This window comes from Chanos chanos, chromosome 8 (assembly GCF_902362185.1).
Source record: "Chanos chanos chromosome 8, fChaCha1.1, whole genome shotgun sequence".
In the NCBI taxonomy this organism is placed as follows: Eukaryota; Metazoa; Chordata; class Actinopteri; order Gonorynchiformes; family Chanidae; genus Chanos; species Chanos chanos.
Window position 1 is genome coordinate 24938613 of NC_044502.1, and position 19204 is coordinate 24957816.

The 19204-nt window shown below is 40.5% G+C and overlaps 2 protein-coding genes across 2 annotated transcripts; one reads left to right on the forward strand and one right to left on the reverse strand.

Annotated features, from left to right (window-relative positions):
• The first annotated feature begins 319 nt into the window (after nucleotides 1-319).
• Nucleotides 320-10871, forward strand: proser3 (proline and serine rich 3). The gene is made up of 12 exons (XM_030783005.1): nucleotides 320-428; nucleotides 743-956; nucleotides 1547-1701; nucleotides 2302-2399; nucleotides 2525-2610; nucleotides 2780-2913; nucleotides 3763-3956; nucleotides 5581-6146; nucleotides 6489-6666; nucleotides 8714-8864; nucleotides 9907-9988; nucleotides 10838-10871. Exons 1-12 carry the CDS (start codon nucleotides 320-322, stop codon nucleotides 10869-10871), a joined length of 2001 nt encoding a protein of 666 aa, XP_030638865.1.
• A 4776-nt stretch (nucleotides 10872-15647) lies between these two features.
• psenen (presenilin enhancer, gamma-secretase subunit) lies at nucleotides 15648-18617 on the reverse strand. The gene is made up of 4 exons (XM_030782179.1): nucleotides 18525-18617; nucleotides 17423-17530; nucleotides 17096-17200; nucleotides 15648-16150 (listed from the first exon to the last, which is right to left on the reverse strand). Exons 2-4 carry the CDS (start codon nucleotides 17481-17483, stop codon nucleotides 16011-16013), a joined length of 306 nt encoding a protein of 101 aa, XP_030638039.1. The 5' UTR covers nucleotides 17484-17530; nucleotides 18525-18617; the 3' UTR covers nucleotides 15648-16010.
• Nucleotides 18618-19204: the final 587 nt, after the last annotated feature.

The following is a 19204-nucleotide window of genomic DNA, read 5'->3' on the forward strand; positions in this document are numbered from 1 at the left end:
TGAATTAATAATAGCAGACAGTTGTGGATTGGACACGCTGGTCTCAACCACACTTTACTCGGTCTTATTTGCACAGTTTGTAGTTTGTGTAATAACTGAATAACTGAAATTGTAAATGAACTCTGTGTCCACAGAGAGAGTAGAGAGGAGAAGTTCTTTGTACCAGGTCTCTTGCATTGCATAGCACTGTATAATCTCTTGCAATTTTTTTAAAAGGGTAATTTAGGCTTTCCAGATGTATAACCTCAATTTGATAAGGTGCACCACCTCACTTTCAGAGCTAATCTGTTAGTGAGTTTACCACACTTCATCCCGCTAGATGGCGATATTGCCCAACATTGATTTTCCGCCATCTCTGAAGACAAGAGGAAGAAAACGAAAAAGACGCGGCAGCGACGCTAACGGCAGGACCAACCGTAACAACAGAGGTAGCAGCCTGAATCTGAAAATGAACACGCACAACAGCAGTGTACTCAGGCCCTTTGGCCACTTGAATACTAATGCTCTCAGTTAATCGGTAATTATCCGTTTCCTTCTCTCTGTTTGACGCAGATGGCATAAGCGGTTGTGGATCTGTTAACTCTTTAAGCTCTATCCATGTCGCTAAGCACAGAACTGATGTCGAAATCTTAACAACACAAAGAATTACTTGGAGAGCAGCTGTAGTTTGTAATGTTGTGTGCTCTTGTTTGAATCGGTTAATAATGAAACGTTTTCTTCTTTAGTGCTGTATTCACAACAGAGAATCCATGCCCACCTGACCTGTTTGTGGATATGACGTACTATAATCCATCCAAAACTAAAGTCCTCCAGCAGCGGAGAAAGTTGGGGAGAGGATCGGCACTACAGAGCACCGCTGCATCGCCTCGAACGAATGCACAAAAACAAACTTCGCTACCGAAGAAGACCCTAACTGAAAAGGACAGCACACAGCAAGACGAATCACTTTTAGAAAAGTACGGAAATTGAGAATGAGATACTAGATACAGCTCAGACTCCTGGTGGTCGCAGTGCACTTCTTAAGCTTTTGAACTGTGCAACACGGCTTCTATGACGGATTATTTGAATAACAGGAATGTTATGTCCGTTGATTTGCATTAAATGAACGACGTAAAGTGTATCAGGTCAGCTGCTGATACAACAGCTGACAGGTATTCATAAAAGCATTTCGTCGTAAATTTCGCTCTTTTGTTTAATTAGTAGGCCTAAGAGTTCTATTTGAGCGTGTTTGCGGCTGCAGGTAGTCCTCTGTATGTCCACTCGTATGGGAACATTTGTAAAGTTATCTCGTAATGCTTCTTCGTCATTGCATTTTGTCTGCCTTGTGAGACATAAGAAAGGACAAGTTGGTTCCAATATATTTTTGACGAAGTCACAGACACTATAGGTCTGTACTAAAAAAAAGTTAGCTTGAGCAGGTGATCGGTTTGTCAGGACACTTACAAGTTAATTTCTCAGGTTAGGGAGACGGAATAACAGTTTCAGACCTTTGAGAAGGTCTGAGTAAGCAGAATGCTTGTGACGTTACCTTTTCTCGCTTGCCCAGGTACGTTGATCGGTTTCGTCACGGGCCACCACAGAGTCGGAAAGAGCGAGAGTGCTTGACAACAGAGGTTGCAAGAGAGCCATTTTGGTGGACGTCGCCATCACTCTCACCAACATCCCGTTCCACTGTTACCCAAGGAAATGTGCCAGAGAAAGGTACTAGTGTAATCGATCGCCAATAATTTGTATTTATACAGGCCACGCACAGACGGTCCTCCTTTAACGAACCATCTGTGACAGTACAACCTTTAACTGACTCACTGCAAAGTTATCCAGGAAGTTTGCTTGATGCTGTGATACTGTTTTTGCACTGCTGTTTTTAAAGACATTTTGAGTGAAAGACCAGTATCTGGGAGATCAAAGTCACAACAATTAATTAGAAAAAAAAAAGTCAAACATCTAGCAAACTCAGTTAGTGAAAGTTGTCCTTTGCAGTGTTTAAACTTTCAAAATTCTGTTCCATATCTTTTAAAATTGTGTAATTTTCATTGGAGACTGCATTTCTGTTGCATCTTACTTTGTTTCAAGACAGCCTGCCAGTCAAATGCTTTGTGCGCATTTCACACAGCCTTTGGTGGATTTCATTTGCTTGGATATAGATCTCTATATAAACAGCTCCAAAGACACTCTTGACTGCTGCTATTCACTCTAAACTAATTTTTACAACTCTGGCCCCTCACATCCGAGACAAAATCCTTTACACAATCAAAGGAATCAACTAGAATTAATGTACCACACTCTCGTGATTCTTGACAGTTCCAAAGGACGGCCAAAGCTCCATCCGCAGGCTGAATGACCAATCACAGCACACCTTTCTCTCCCGCCACACTGACAAACATGACTCTAATGTTCTGGTGAGTAAATATTCTTAATACTACACCCTCAAAATTCACGAATGTTCTTGATGGAAAGAGTAGAAATTTTGTTATGAAATAACAAAACGGATGAGTTATATATTGTCCTGTGATCTGCTCCTCAGGATCCTTTGGATCCATCTCACGATGAACTGACAGAACCAGAGGTTCTGAAGATAATGGAGAGAACCAGCCAACTGTTACACAGGAGGTAGAGGACAGAGAGCCCCTCTTTAACCTGCATCTTTCCTTTTGTTGTTGAATGACTGATGTTGTGGATTGGCTTTCAGGCTTGGATGACTGAACAAAAAGAGTATTGTTTTACAAGGGGATTTTGTTTTTGTCTGACTCTTTGTTTGATTGTTTGTTCTAACTAACAGTGAGCAGTCACTTGGCAGTGACTCGTTCATCATCAGCTCTGAGGGTATGGGCTGCTCTAACCTCTCCTCTCCCATCAGTGTGGATGAACCAGTGCGAAGGCCAGCTGTCCCCAGTTTACTGCTCTCAGTCTCTGGTCAGTTACACACATCCAGCTTAAAAACATAATCATGGGAAATGAACCATACATACATAAGCCCATACTTGGTAAGATCCATGCCTCACTTATTTCAAAGTGTCTTTTCTACTTTGTCGTGTGAGATGCACTTAACAAATACAAACTTGCACTCACACTAAACCCCCAACTGTCAATGGACCATTTTCATAAAAACAAAACAGCCTTATAGATGCACAGGCCTGTCTTCCTTTACCTTATGGATGCACAAGCCTGTCTGCCTTTACCTTATGGATGCACAGGCCTGTCTGCCTTTACCTTATGGATGCACAGGCCTGTCTGCCTTTACCTTATAGATGCACAGGCCTGTCTGCCTTTACCTTATAGATGCACAGGCCTGTCTGCCTTTACCTTATGGATGCACAGGCCTGTCTGCCTTTACCTTATGGATGCACAGGCCTGTCTGCCTTTACCTTATGGATGCACAGGCCTGTCTGCCTTTACCTTATGGATGCACAGGCCTGTCTGCCTTTACCTTATGGATGCACAGGCCTGTCTGCCTTTACCCTATGGATGCACAGGCCTGTCTGCCTTTACCCTATGGATGCACAGGCCTGTCTGCCTTTACCCTATAGATGCACAAGCCTGTCTGCCTTTACCCTATAGATGCACAAGCCTGTCTGCCTTTACCTTATAGATGCACAGGCCTGTCTGCCTTTACCTTATGGATGCACAGGCCTGTCTGCCTTTACCTTATGGATGCACAGGCCTGTCTGGCTTTACCTTATAGATCCACAGGCCTGTCTGCCTTTGTAAATTGGGAGACCTGCCATATCTCCGGGGTAGAGCTGATTGACTCCATGCTCTTAGGTGGTAAGGCTGTGCCCAGTCTGTCCGGCACATCTGCCATAAAGACCCCACTGCGGCCTGAGGATGACATCCTGTTCCGCTGGCGTCTGATGAGGAAGTATGACCTGGCCAAACAGCATGCACTGATGCTTTCCCAGAATGTCTCTCTCAACACGGTTCCTCTCTCACCTCTGAACGACAGACAAACACAGCAGGTACACACAGTGTTGGGAGTTAAGCTTTAGAAATACATTACATCATGTTATTAAATGTTATTACGATCAAATAAGGACTCAAGTAATGTTTAAAAATGAATTACTACTACTATTAAATTACTATTACTATGACATTTCAATTTTGTGTTACATTTTAAAGGAAAGTTTAAAATTGTAATCTATTTGTTGTCACAAATAGATTACAAAATGTACACCCAGTGAAGGGAACAATGGGCCTCATTCACCAATATCTTCCTAAGTTTTTTCTTAAATTTGTTCTTGAGAAAGGTTGTAAGAAAAAGTGTACATCAGATTCATGATGGCTTAAACCGCAGAATTGTTTGCATCTGTGTTCTCATAATGATGAATCCCACTGTCATCGTAAATTGAAAGTGCGTGCCAGTTGTTCCTAATTAGCAAAGGCAAACGCCTCGCCAGTCCCCATAAAAGGACATTGGACTGCAGGGCCATGTGCACACTCAGAAATCTATGGAAGCCTGTTTCAACCACATTAAAAAAAAGTTTGCTTGCTTCCAACTTTATTTTGAGGAATTCCGACTTTATTTCTCACAATTCTGAGTTCTTTTCTAACAACAAACAAGTAGCTTGAGCCATCACTTCTGCTCCTGCTTTAATGGTTCAATGCAACTCGCATATAGTAGCAGACAGGAGCGAAGGCTACAATGGCTGCACCTGCTCTGTCCAGGGATTTTAATATTTATCCATATGTAAAAGTAAAACTGACTGATTCTCACACACCTGCTTTTCAACCTGCCTGGTTTCAGATGGGATAACCCATAAGTAGTGCATGTAAAACTACTGCTCACTTATCACAGTCACTGTCAGCTATTACATTCTCATATTGCTATTTTTGTTCATTGCACAGAAGTATGAGTAAATATACACTACATTCTGGAGTGTTACATGAAGTGTTAGTGTAGTGTTCATTTTAAAAGACCATAATGCTTTGTAAAATAATGAAAACAGTTATTTAAAAATATTATAAATTATAAAAATATTATTGTAGTTTAAGTCCTATAACATTATACAACTGTAGAATTGAAGAAAACGCAATAAACAATTATTTTGCACATGTCATATCAGCACTCAACTGTGTGTAAGTGTGCTCTTGAGTGTGTGTAGATTCTGTTCTTGCCTAAGAGCAAATCCCAAATAAGAAAACATTGGTGAATGTCAGAAAACTGCAAAAGTGGGTTTTAAGAACAAATTTCCTCTTAGGAACAGTTGATGAATGAGGCCCAATGTTCTCATCATGCAATTCTTCACTCCATGAAAAACGACTGAACAAACTGAGCAAATACAGCTTGTTGTGGGTATTTTCTGTAGTACATCTGTGATACCTGGGTGTATTGTTTTTGCTCGCAGTTGTGGGCTTAATTGCATGTCTGAGGTGAGCTGAAAATACAGTTGACAGTTAATTCACAGAAATGTCATGCACATATGGAGAAGTGACTGAGGTAGACAGACATATGACGGTCAATTCCATTTTTCTCTGACTAGGGTAAAAGCACATATGGCAGTAAGCTCTGTTGTTTGGCATTATCATTGTCGTTGGTGAATCTGCCATCTTTTAACTTGTCCTGTTTTGTTGTTCATTCACAAGGCCCAACCACAGTCCTTTAGTGCCAGCGCTCCGCAGACTGTACCCCTCTCCTTGTCTCCAGACCTGGGGAAGCCATGTGATCCTGGTCCTCCCCAGGTCCAAGTGCCTACCTGTCACATGTCCAACCCCACCGTCTCCAGCATTCAGCCTTACACCACCATACAACCCCATATACACCACCTGTGTGACATACTGCCCTGCGGTCTGCTCCAGTCCTCCAGGGAGAGCAGTCTGGGCGTGCCACAGCCATCCACCTCCACGCTGCATGACAGCAATGTGGAGGCATCTACAAAGCCCAGCAATAAGAACGAACCCTGTCTGCCTCCCACCCCACAGCGCGATAAGAACGAACCCTGTCTGCCTCCCACCCCACAGCGCGATAAGAACGAACCCTGTCTGCCTCCTACCCCACAGCACAATAAGAGCACAGAGACAGAGTGTGTGAGCAACCAGGGGAGGGGAGAAATCCCTGTCAAACAGAGGAGTGAGACAGAGCCGAGTGATGGAAAGACATCGTCATCCGGACGAAAGAAACAGGCAGTCAAGCACGCCTGCTGTCTGACTGGGTAAAAAAGTTTTCAGGGACAGCACTGGTGAAGAATGAATAATGCATTTTGGGTAGTGAAACTGAGGTGACAGTTCAGATGAAAGATAACATGGCCATCAGAGTATTGTCTTTTACTTTTAGTACATTATCTCATTTCTGGCAGCTGTTTCATGGAATGGACATGTTTCAACGTAATGGCTATCTTCAGTATTCATAACAAATGACTCAGAAAATACTATCAAATGCACTCGTGCAAAAGACACCATTATTGAATTGAAACATGAGAAGTTGAGGCAGGGCTGTGTGAAATCAAACTATTCATATCATCTTACGGACTTTGTTATGGTTTTTTATTGTGCAGGAGCAGAGAGCGCAGTAAGAAGCAGTGCCAGAATGAGGGGAGAGGACAAAGAGGCTACAGGACCAAGGAATCCAGCCAACACAGCACATTGCATGAGAAAGGCCAAGGGTCTACACAGGGAGGTCACTCTAAATGTCAAGCCCTACCTCCCTCTCCAATACATGGTGTTCTAGGACAGGTCAGTCGGTTTGTCCCGTGATACATTTTGCCTGTTTGAAAAAACGGCCTACCTGTGTCTCTGACCTTAAAGAGTGGGCGTTAATGTGGCAAGATTAATTGCTTTGGAAGTCATAAATAACATAACACATTAAACGTCAGTACTAGTCATTATTCAGGGGTACCAATAGATTAACTTCTATTGATAGGACTGCTAAAAAAGGATTGTTTTTGTTATTATTATCAGTACCCCTCAACCCTCATGTTGTTGCACTTACCCCTCTCGGCCTGATTGTGGAGCTGTATTGCAGACACACACATGTGTTGGACTAAAATCTGTGAGCTGAATGTCCTTGAATCACTATCCTTCCCCCCTCCAGATGTCTTGCCTTGTGTTGAGGTTGAATCTGTTCCTTTCAGGTTTCTTCTTGACATGGACAATCAGTCAATTCATTATCAGTGTTTCTCTCTCCTCTCACTGTCCTTTAAATGAATATACTACAGTTTAGCCAAGCATTTGAGTGTACTCTAACTCAGTGTGCTCTTTTTCTATAGCAGTAGAACACTTATAGTTATGTATTGATATTTTGGAGCATTACGTTAGTTTTGAAGGTCATGGAAAGTCACTTAATTATAAAGATCATAGAGAAATCAGTTCCAGTACCCAGACTGTCTGGGTTAGTTGGCTTCCTGTTCAGTAGAACCACACGTTGGACTTATTGATGATTTATTTGCTGTAACATTCAGTGACAGAGCAGACAAAGTGACTCAAAACTCTGGAAAGAGAAGGGGAGAAGAGTTTATACAAGGTCATAGGTATTTTAGTTTGAAGCCAAAGACTATACACTCACAAAATTTTCATTTTCTTTTAATACTTAATCGCCTCCACCATGCAATCAATGGTAAAATCGGCGAAGTCATGAAAACAAAAAGATCAAATGTAGCCAGAAGAGACTATTGACAGGCCAGCTTGCACTTTGAGTGCATTAGAATGTACATCTTGAATTTCTACACAGCTTTAAAAGTTAAGCACTTTTTTTTTTTCTTTTTTTAGTGAATGGTAACAAAAACGTAAAAACCAATTTCAACAAAGGCGAAGTTGTTGAAACAGTTTAGAAATTGGAATTTTTAGTTATTGGCATTTTTGGTCAAAAGGTTGCCAAATTCTGTATGTTTCACGAGAGACTCTTTCTTTTGGCCTTATGTACACACTTTTGGCAGTGCTGATGTTTGTCATGTCTCACCAGTGTTAGTGCTCCTTGGAAACATTCAAGAGCCACAATGCACAGACCAATTCTGTGTGAACAACTTCCTGGTCAAGCACAAACTAAAGAGTGTTTGTTTTTGGATTACTTGTGGTGTGGTTAATTATTAAACATTAAATTGTCGCAGTTGGTCTGTGAAAATCAGCCAGAAAAAGCAGACAGCTACATCTAAGTCAAACTGGCACAGGCTTGTGAATAAAGATTTATGGCTATTTTTTCCACTGAGTTTGGCACGAGACAAAATTTAACTCCAGTTTTCCACAGATGTGCTTGATTTCACATAACTGCATGTTTTTGAGTCATAGTTTTTGTGTTTCTGTCATGAATTTTTTGAGAAAGGTCACAGACATGTTTGACCATAAATATTTATTTTGTAAAACAAAGATATTTGTTTACTCCATTAAAATGAATTTATCTACCCTGATCTGAAGTGGGGGCGGCACAGTGGCACAGAAGGTCATGGGTTCGATTCCCGGCTGGGCGGCCATTGTCCTTTCTGTGTGGAGTTTGCATGTTCTCCCCTTGTCTGTGTGGGTTTCCCCCGGGAGCTCCAGTTTCCTCCCACAGTCCAAAGACATGCAGGTCAGGTGAACTGGAGACACTAAATTGCCCCTAGGTATGAATGTGTGTGTGAGTGTGTTTGTCTGTGTGTCTGCCCTGCGATGGACTGGCGAGCTGTCCAGGTGTTTCCCCGCCTTTCGCCCTATGAGCACTGGGATAGGCTTCAGCACCCCCCGCGACCCTAATCAGGATAAGCGGCTTAGATAATGAGTGAGTGATCTGAAGTGTCCATCACCCCCACAGGTCATCTCTGAGGTGCTTCTCCCTGCTCCAGAATCACCAGACCAACAGAGGAACCTTTGCTCCTCGTACTCCGGCAGATACACCACATCCCCTTCCAGCAGCCTCCCCCAGCCCGGCCCTGAGACCACTCAGCTCTTGCAGTACGCTGAAGGTGAGGGAGCTACTGTGGCAAGCTCTGTCAGTCAGAGTCAGGGAGGCGGTGAGACCACTTCCCTGGAATAGAACAGCTCTCACCTGCCACAGAACTTTATCATTTCCTCTTAAGGCTTAGTATTGCTCTGTGACTGTACAAACTGAACTGGAATTATATCAACACAAATATAAATTAAAGCAGTTTCTAGACTCAAAACAGTTTAAAACAGCATCTCTTTATGTTGATTCAGTTGTTATTGGTGTACAGGCAATTTTGTTTTTAGTAAAATGTGTTAAATGTTTAAGGAAGTTAGTAAGCATGAGAAACAGTCTCTTTTGCAGTAGGCATTTGATAAAAGCAGCGGGTTTGGTGAATTTTAGTGTCTGTGGGAAAGTTTGAGTGTATGTGGTTAGCAGCAAATATACAGGAAATTGTAATGGAATATTAAATGTGCACAGTTTTCCCAGCAGAATTCATTGTAACTTTTACCTGTTGTAACAGGCTGTCACTCACTAGTCATCTGTCTAAATGAGAAATACAACTTTGTGACTCTTGTGTGAGTTACATTTGTCCAAAATGTAACTGTTTAAACTGTTTAAAATGATGTAAATGCCAACAAATCTGTGTGTTTATTTGCTCTGAGAGTTCTTCTCTGTTCCTCATGGTTTCTGATGACAAATGACCTTTACCAGTATGTTACCTGCAGAGAGGAAACAAAAGAGGAACCACAATTATATTTCAGATTCACGTGAATTTAAGTAAAGCTTTAAAGCAATGTTAGGCTAACTTGATTATATTTTAGAGATTTGTTTTTATTTTACATAGTCAGAATTTGGAGGGAAAAAAAGAATAAACGGACTTCTTGAGACAAAAATTATTACAAAAAATCTTGAACAAAATAGTTTCCTGTATTAGAAACTTTTTTTCTTTTTGTACAGCTGTATTAAAAATACAATTTGGAGAATAAACATGATTAATTGCTTAAATTATTCATTTTTATAAAGCCTTCTTTCCTTTTCTTTGGTAACTTCCTGACTGTAAATTTCACTTTGTCACACAGACTCAGATGGACTGGAGTTTGAGGACGACCCATTGCTGCAGGTTCTCCGACAGCAGAGGAGATGGGTCAGAGAGAGAATCTGGTAAGGATTTACAAGTCTGTGCACAGTTTATGATGTGGGATTTTTCTGATTGGTTCTATGGCCTACAAGAATCCAGAATATTGGAAAGTTCTCAAACTGGAATAGTATTTTTTCCTGAGCTGGGTTCCAGGAAAGCGCGCCTGTTTTGCACAGCCAGCTGTGTTAATTGAGTCTTGATCCATTGTTGTGGATTGGCAGTAATCTGCAGGTTTAAAATTATGACATAAGACAGTAATGCAGAACGCTGGGCCTTCTATCCACACTGATTTGTCCTTTTGCACACTGTTTACACCAGTCATTCATACATTGCTTTAGAATTGAGCTGTTGATACTATTCCAGGGTGCTTTAGCTCTTTGCACACTGTAGTAGCTTGAATGCCTATAATGCTGCTTGCAGCTGTATTTGACTGTGTGACTGTTTGGGGTTAAATTCAAAGCTCCCTGCAGTAGGTGCATACATAACAAGTTCATTTTAGTTCAGGAAAATTTTGAGTGAAAACCCATTACTTGATGAACCTTCAGGCTGAGTTTACCTGATAATTGGGAACCAAACCCAGAAGGATGGATAGATGTCAGACATTGACTTCACAAAATAAATTTTGTCTAAGTTTCACAAAAAAAGATGAAATCACAATGTTGCCAAATTCCTCTAAAAGAAATTTCAAGCTATATATGCACCTGCCCATGAAAATTAGGACTTGGAGATAATGTTAATCATTGTTACACCTGTTTGTCTCTGTGTTTGACAGACATACAAGAGTATAGCTGCTCTTCCCATAGCCTTCAATGTGTGTTTGTTTATTCCTACATAAATTCTAAAAACTTATATCTCTCTTTGTTTGCTTACAGTGAAGTGGACGCCATGCTGGATGAAATTTGCTGAAAACATAGGGTCAGAAAAATATGTTCAGGTTTATATTTATTTTTAACATGGACGTGTAGTGCCCATTTTTTGTAATTTAAAATGATACTAAATAAATAAATTTGGGAATAAAGCAGTTTTGTGTGTGCAATGCTCTGCGTTAGTTATTCCACAAGTCCAGGTCTAAATAGCTCAGACATAGATTTTACTGCTTGGCAGAAAACATTGTGGGCACTAGAGATAGAGCTGTCAGCTATGCCAGCAACAAATGCCAAAAAAAGAAACGAAGTGTGAAATTAATAAGTTCTGGTTAGATGATGTATGAGGACATTAAACCTCCAGGGGTGTGACTGATCTGAAACTGTATTTGGTGAAGGAAGGTAAGTCGAAAACTGGTCTACATCAGGGAAGACAAATGAAGGCTACTAAGTCATTTAACGTTTAGATGAGTAATCATAACAACATTAGCGCTAACACTGCACATTACACAAAACTTAAGTTAAATCTTTTATGGCATTTAACATTGTGAATTTGAATATTAAGACCAATTTGCAATCTGCCATACTGCTACCAGACTGTATGAGCAAAATATTCATGTGTATTCATGGATATCTGTTCATGGAAGTGGAATGTGACGTCTTAGGAATATTTGCAACAAACCGAATACAGGATGATCACGTCTACACCAGCAGTACCAGGATATGGCTTTGAACAGCTTTGGTTAGTTGGATGTGCTAACATCACGCTGAAACTTAAATCACACACTGTCCCTTCTCTGTTTGTAACAGCTCTTACTGTAATGTTATGGTAAACTATTTTCAGACTCAACAATAGCATGGGATTATTGGACATTTCAGTCATTCAGTCTGAAACGTATCACATGTCCGCAAACCTTGAGTTGAATCTTGTTCACACGGACAAGATTAGAAAAATACTGTGGTGGAATTGGTGCAGTTGATTGGGGATAGGCAGATGTGAGGGCCAGACAGACAGAAAAAGAGAGGAAGTGTGTGAGACTACAGTGACAGGAGTAACATGTGACGTGCAAGAAGGGAAATGTAAAACAAAAAAATGTGGGTCTGTGTGTGTGATATTGGTACAGTTGCAGTCTTTTTTTCAGCTTTGAAGTATTTTGTCTCTGTTAACAAATGCAGTGAATATGGGTAAGCCTGTGAAACTTGTTCACTTTTAGTTTCGTGTTTTGTGGTTGTGTAGTTTCAACACCTGGTGGTTAAAATTATTTGAAAAGAAGAAGAAGCATGTGTCAGCCTGTTGGTTTCTACTGTTACAGTGTGAGTACACACATAATTCAGTGGTATTTATGTCTGTGCATTTCAAATTTTCCTTGCTTATAATGGTCCGATGTGTCAGTATCCCATTTTTACTTGCCCACTAGCAGTTGTGCAGAAGTACAGAGATCCTGCATTGGCTCTGGCAACACCAACTGTAGTGGCATCACAGCCTTTCTCTATGTGATGATCCACTGGTATTAGTTAAACTGCTGTGTCACCATCCCTGGGCCATCCCTTCTCTGGACTAAATCAGAACAGAGAATGGAACTGCAATGTATTTAAAAAAATGATTATCTTAGATAGATCCAGTTTAAAGAAATGCAGCAGTTACATACATTTGATGTAAGGCCTTGTTTTACAGTTTCCTGGATAGAGAACATATCACTGTGTTTAAAAAAGTCAATAGTGTATCAAGGTCATTCACTGTCGATTCCATGTGCCAGGGGGTTGATTTCTCCACTAGTATACAGATATGGTTTAATATATATTGACAGCAACACATCTTTAAACAGATCAGCTTCTATTGTAGATGTGTACACACCCAATACAAACATTAATTTCCATCCAACCACATAATGGTTTCCCACAAACACACACACTTGAACATGCACTTATGTATAGAATGCTGTCAAACCATTATATATCAGGCATGAGGTTGAGTCCAGAGCCGAGCCCCAGGTCCCTGTCTGGAGACACTTCCAGATATTAGAGAGCACTGGATGAATCACTAAGAGATTGGCATGGTGTCCATCATGTTCTCTCAAGCTCTGTGAAGTTGCCCAGGATGAGGGCAGCAAGGGCAGATAATACCCATGGGAATGTGTGCCATGTAAGGACACCACGGTTCATGAGGATTACTGGAGTACTCTAAGAGCGGAGGGCACTGTCAGATGATTAGGCATTATTTATTGTTAATTAGTTCCAATTGATACTGAGTCTCCATCACAGCCCTGAAGTTCAGAGTGGTATGCATGAGGATTTTAATAACAATGAATAAAAGCCGTAAAGTCAGTCTTTTGATCTGACAAAGATATTGTGAAATGGAAACTGGAAGTGTGATCAGGTATTTAGTTCACTATCATTTGATACTCCCATATTTGTAAAAATTACTGGGTAAAATAAGACAGATTTCTGTGATAAATCATGTCTGTTAGAAAGCAATGTATACACACACACACTCACATACAATTTTGTTAGACCAGAGGAGGGATAAAAATTGTTGTTATGCACGATGAGGTATTGGAGATGTGAGGCAGAAGTGGACTGAGACGACGTTGACTTGACATCACACACAGATAACTCAGGAAGCAGAGTTGTTCTATTTGCTAAACCTGCCAAATTAAGAAACAGATCTCATTTGAGATGGTGCACAGTATTTTTAGCTTTAGCTTTTTTGACAAAGAAAAAGAAAGAAAAAAGCATAATCCATATGTTGGATCCAGCCTCTGCATCTTTGAAAACAACACCATCGAGATATTTAAACTTTTGGGTGACTGGAACGGAGTATATGCAGTTATTAAGTGTACCAATAAAGGATAATAAAAGTAATATGAGACTTGGTATTCTGCATTGTGATAATGCGTGGAAGTCTTCGTATTAGCTGAGTGGCATATGCAAGAGAAATGCAATGCAGTTTGTCTTTTCCTCGTGCTTTACTTGGATCACCCGAGTGTCTCACGATGTTGCCTCAATCATACGTTTTTGAACTAACCGTCGCATACGGTGTATTTCTCGCTGATCCAACAGAAAACTGAAATAATTTCTAAGAATGAGCCATCTGTCGGGTTCACACGTACACCCTAAGGAACAAAGTACCTTGAGGTAGCCATATAGCTGCATACGTTGTGTGCAGCGGACTATTTGCGCGTTTCTCTTTAATTCGAACATTCGGGTAAACATAAAGAGCAAATGAAATGACCAGCATCTAACTATTTAAGTTAGTCTCAGTGTTGTTTTGGGTCAATAGCATTTTTTTGTTTTTAGACTTGCCTTCTACTCAATCGACTTGTCGCCAGAGCACTATGGAGCGAGAAACAGCGCTGAGAGAACGAAACCCTACACACGTGTACACATAATCTGCAGTGTATGCACGAGTTGATGAACATGAAATACACATTCCCGTCAAATAAACGCAAATGCATAATCGAATATAGGCCTTTTAAAACCGATTGTCTTACAACTGTCCTGTTCCGTTCCGATCTTAAAATTGCCATAACATAACAGCTTGAGAAGCCATCAAACTGAAGTCACAGCAAATAACTTCCCCTGGTGGAGCACGCTGGCGAGCCCTCGGGCCCTAGTTGGCCATTTGACCAGACGGAGAAATCGTGATTTTGGCATGTGGCTACTTGGGGGGAAAAGAGAACAAAGAGAATGGCATGGCAAAAAGAAGAGGGGTACTGAATATGTCAGCCTGAATGGATAGCTCAGTACTAATTTCTGGAACAAGTCAGGACCTGGCACAATTCTATAAAATTCTGCAGCTGAATTTGTTTTTGATTGAAGACTTAATTGTATGTATATATATTTCTCTCCTTTACTTTCTCAATGGCTACCCGAATGGGAGGGGCTGTGCCTTAAGTGTGCATTAGTAAGTGATCTTGAATCTGACTGACAAAACTAAAGGTTTCCAGATTTGTTCAAAGTAGTGCAGCCTACATGACGAATGAGAATTCATTCAGTCGTAGAAATTTAACTAAACATATTTTGTGATTTAAATTTAAACTGTTTATTTCAAAACGAAGTCTTACTTTTCCATGCTGCCAGAGGTTTTTGCTATTTCGCAAATATTTTTCCAGATAAACTGTACACACAGAGGCTCATGGAAAATGGGGACAACATGGTTTCTTTCAAAGGAACATTGTTTTCTGGGGCCACATCAAAGCTTTGCAAGCAACTACCTGCCAATCAATATAAAATTAAATTGCAAACCCACATTGTTATGCAATATTTGTCTATTCTTTGGGTGGTACACAGTTATTAGCCATCATGCTGTCACTAGAGTGGAAGCAACGCTCTCAGATAATTCTGTAGTGAAGGGGAGCCACTGTCCACCATGGAGTAAGTAGGTTTACTATGACAAAGAAATTGCTGAGAACTCTGCTGACAGCAACATCAACTGTAGTTTCTATACCAGGGCCCACTTTCAACCTCTTTGAAAGTAGCCTGCAAGATCCACATTTGGACATTTATGTATGACACAGGGAACCAACGCATCTACTTTATTTTTCAGTTGTTCGTTTGCATGCAGTACACTGGGAGCTTAACTGGTTTAGCACCACCAGTGCAAAGTAAGGGGGGAAAAAACAGCTGATGATTCAGTTAGAGGCATTTGTAAATCAGAATCTGTTGGTGCAGTTAATCCCAGATATTGCTGTCTGGTTTTCTGATCAGGGTCTAATGATTACAGCCTGAATACAGCAGGTCCCATGCTAACAAAGTGTCAGCATTTATTACTCAGTTACATTTTTTCCATTCATAACAGAAGAATAAGGACAACACACTCTTTTAAAAGGACATAGGGAATTCTGCATTTATTTTAACAAAGCTGTAGTCTATAAAAAGAAATCACAAAAGGCACATAAAAGGGGACAATAAAAGCATCTGTCATCCTGTACTGTACCAAGCTAAAAATCAAAGACAGTCCAAAAGGGTGGAAATGACATCCCACTGAACTTTAATGACTATGAGGGCATTTTTACATAAATAAATTCCAGGGCCAACAGTGGGATAGAAGTGACACAACTCCCAGTCAGCCAAAATGTAAAGCAGAGAGTAGTGTATGTATGTATGTCTTCAACTGCATTCGGAGAACAGAGGAAGTAGTACACAGACAGGGCGATGGGGGTGAGGGTGAGGGGTCATGTGTTCACTGAGTACCAATAGGGATGGTGAAAGAGAGGTAGTCCCCCACTTCTCCCCACTCAGTTCTAAATTGCTGGTAAATGGTGATCCATGTCGTGAGAACTGCCACCCATACCAGAAGGCCTAATGCTGATTTCTTCACATCTGTTCCACAGTGAAAGAGGACAATGATTCATAACTGGGTTGTAAAGCAGAATTTCATGTGAAACAACTGTGTGTAGCCAAAACTATACAGAATCATGATTTGACCATAGGCGCTTTTCCACCACAGGAACTTTAGCTCCTTTTCTACTGCAGGAACTAAGGCCAAACTGGTTCCTCAACCATTTTTATAGTACCTACTCCAGAGAACATACTTTGCAATGGTTCAGGAACTAGTGGGGTGGCACTTGCAGTAAAACACTGCTGAGTGGTCAAATGCAAGCTTCGCGGAATGACAGAGACCAGTCACTATTATCCTCATTTAGCAGGTGAAAATTAGTATAGTATAGTAGTATAATATCACCATTTGAAAAGCAAGTCCAAACAGACTGGAAAACCAGAACACACCAAAAAGCAGTGGAAAATAGACTGATGAGGAGGTGCAAGCTTTACTTAGCATCTTTTTGGAGTACAAGATTCTGAGAGAGCTTGAGTCGTTAACTCAGAACAAAAAGGTGTATCAGAACGTTTCAGTGCATTTAACTGGACTGGGCATTCAAAGCCATGCTGGTGAACGATGGAAAAAAAGAAAGTGGATTACAAAATAAATAAATTTATAAAATAAACACCACAGTAACTGAAGTGGCTCAGACAGATGCACATCTTTTGCACCACTTACTTCTAAATCACAAAATCTTCACAGCTGTTGCAGTGCTTTGGGAAAGCAAACACAAATGCATTCAGGAACTGTGTAGTTCCTGTTCTGGACAATTTTGGAACTCTTTAGTTCCTGGACCTTGGTGGAAAAGCACCTCATAACTACCAGACACAAACAGACTGTATATAAAACTACAGAAAATGAGTGAAAGCAAATGACAATACCGGTTAATGAAATAACTTACGGAAGCCATGTAAAGGGTGTGATCAGGGCAGTTTTCTCATACTTACATGCTTTGATTTGACATTGTTCAGTGTAAGCAGGCTTTACAAAGGCCTCTTTGAAGAACCACACCACGTTCACCAACCACAGAAAAGGCAGAAATGCGAAGCCACCTAATACAGAATGTGTGAACAAGAATAGCACACAAGATTAAAACATCATGACATTTACAAAAAATTGTATCTTCTTTTCATGTTTTAAACCAAGTACTACTTTAGAGGATGAAAGGTGCATCTAAGCAATAACTTAAATAACAAAAGGCGACAGAGATACAACACAGAGCTGACCAGAACTGGTACTGTCATATAGTGATATTTTTACCCGTCACACTGTACCTAAATAATATTTCCGGCAAAGGCAGAGTTTCTCCTCGTTAGGGATGCGCTCAAGATTCATTATGGATTCCTCCTCCTCAAGCAGTCGAGAATTTCCTCAGAAATTTCCTAAAGAAGAGAATCAGTAAACCCTCTGTTACAGGGGTCTACATAAAGCTATATTACTTTGCTAGTCTGGTTTCATATATTTGAGTTGTCTGTTGGCCACTTTTATATGGCTTCCTCAGGTCAACTTGTTATTTGGAAAACTAGTGCAATAAGTTTTGAATGTACTGTACAACACGTTTGGTTCTGCAACGACATACTCTATGGATTCCCATCTGACTATTAAGAAGCTAACAACTAAGAAGTCATCAAACTGCTATGACTATCTAATATTTCATCTTGTTCTTTCACGTCTAAAATACTCATTATAGAAGAGTATCATCTGATTTCTTTCGGTTGCTGATATATGACGTGATTCATCACATGACAACTACAAACACAGTCGGCAACTCCAGTTACAATTACAGTCATCATCTGATCTATAACTGGCGCTAACTGATCCACCTGAAGAATGACTGCTTTTATCTTTGGACATTACCGCATCTGTGACAGAAAACATCACCAGTTGCAACATAAAATAAATTTTAAAAAACGTAACTACTTTCAATTACTTTTAACGTCTAGGCTATCGAGACACAGAACGAATTGGCTTTGGGTGTATTTTGTTGGTTCACTTCCTCTGATTCTCAATGTCCTTAAGGTTAAAGTACGTCTTATTCAACGCGAAAATTCTACTGATCATCATCATCATCTTCGGCGTCAACAGTTTACGGGACACCCCCATTACGCTGGTGGTCCTAACGAGTTCAAATCGCGTAAACGCTTCCAGGGGTCGATCCAGTTTGTCAACTCCAACATGATGACGTTAACGCAGTACAAAAAAGCGTAATGCGCGAAACTGCACATTGCTAAGCTACTTAGCGAACACAAATCTTCATATATCAAGTCGGGCAAATGCAGATGAGTGTCATGGGGGCTGATTATTAACAAGAAACACGCCAGCTGTACCAAATATTACCATCACACGCTCTTTAAATACTTCCTATCAAGCATTTACCTTTTGTGTGTTGCTCTGCGATCGATAACGACTCGGCCGAATTAAAGGATATCAAAATTTGAAGGCGTTATGTTTGGAAGTGTTTAAAAATGGCTTTGGTTTAGTTCCGCTTCCTCGTAGAGGTGGACAATGCACGGCGGTCTCCGTCGCTGGGTATTATGGGCGATGAAGTTCTTGCTAAGGTGATTTAATGCTTGACGATGGTTTTTCCCTTGACTTCGGTTGAAGGTTCTCACCATCAATACCGCACACCCACTCATGCGCAGCCTAACAAATTTTAAAAAACAAAGCAAAATTAAACACGGTTCGTTTGCGTGGGCGTCATACAAAGTGCACATGCGAAACATAATTCTACTAATGCTACTCATTCAAAGTCATCCTATACAAGATTATCGAGGTAGTTTATCAAACAAATAATCAAATTCATAGCAATTTCAGCGCCAAGAGCTTTAGTGGTTGGAAGGTAATGCTGTGAAATAAGGTTTAAAAAGCAAAGGGCGAACAAGAGCATGAATGGAATCATTCAGACCACTGCGGACAAAAGATTCAGACCACTGCGGACAAGATAAAAATAATCACCTGAAAGCTTTCTTTCTGTCCTGCTTTTGCTCGCTCTGTTACTTATTCTGTTACCGAGGATAGTAAAATTGTTTGTTGAGCATTGTGGATATAACTTGACT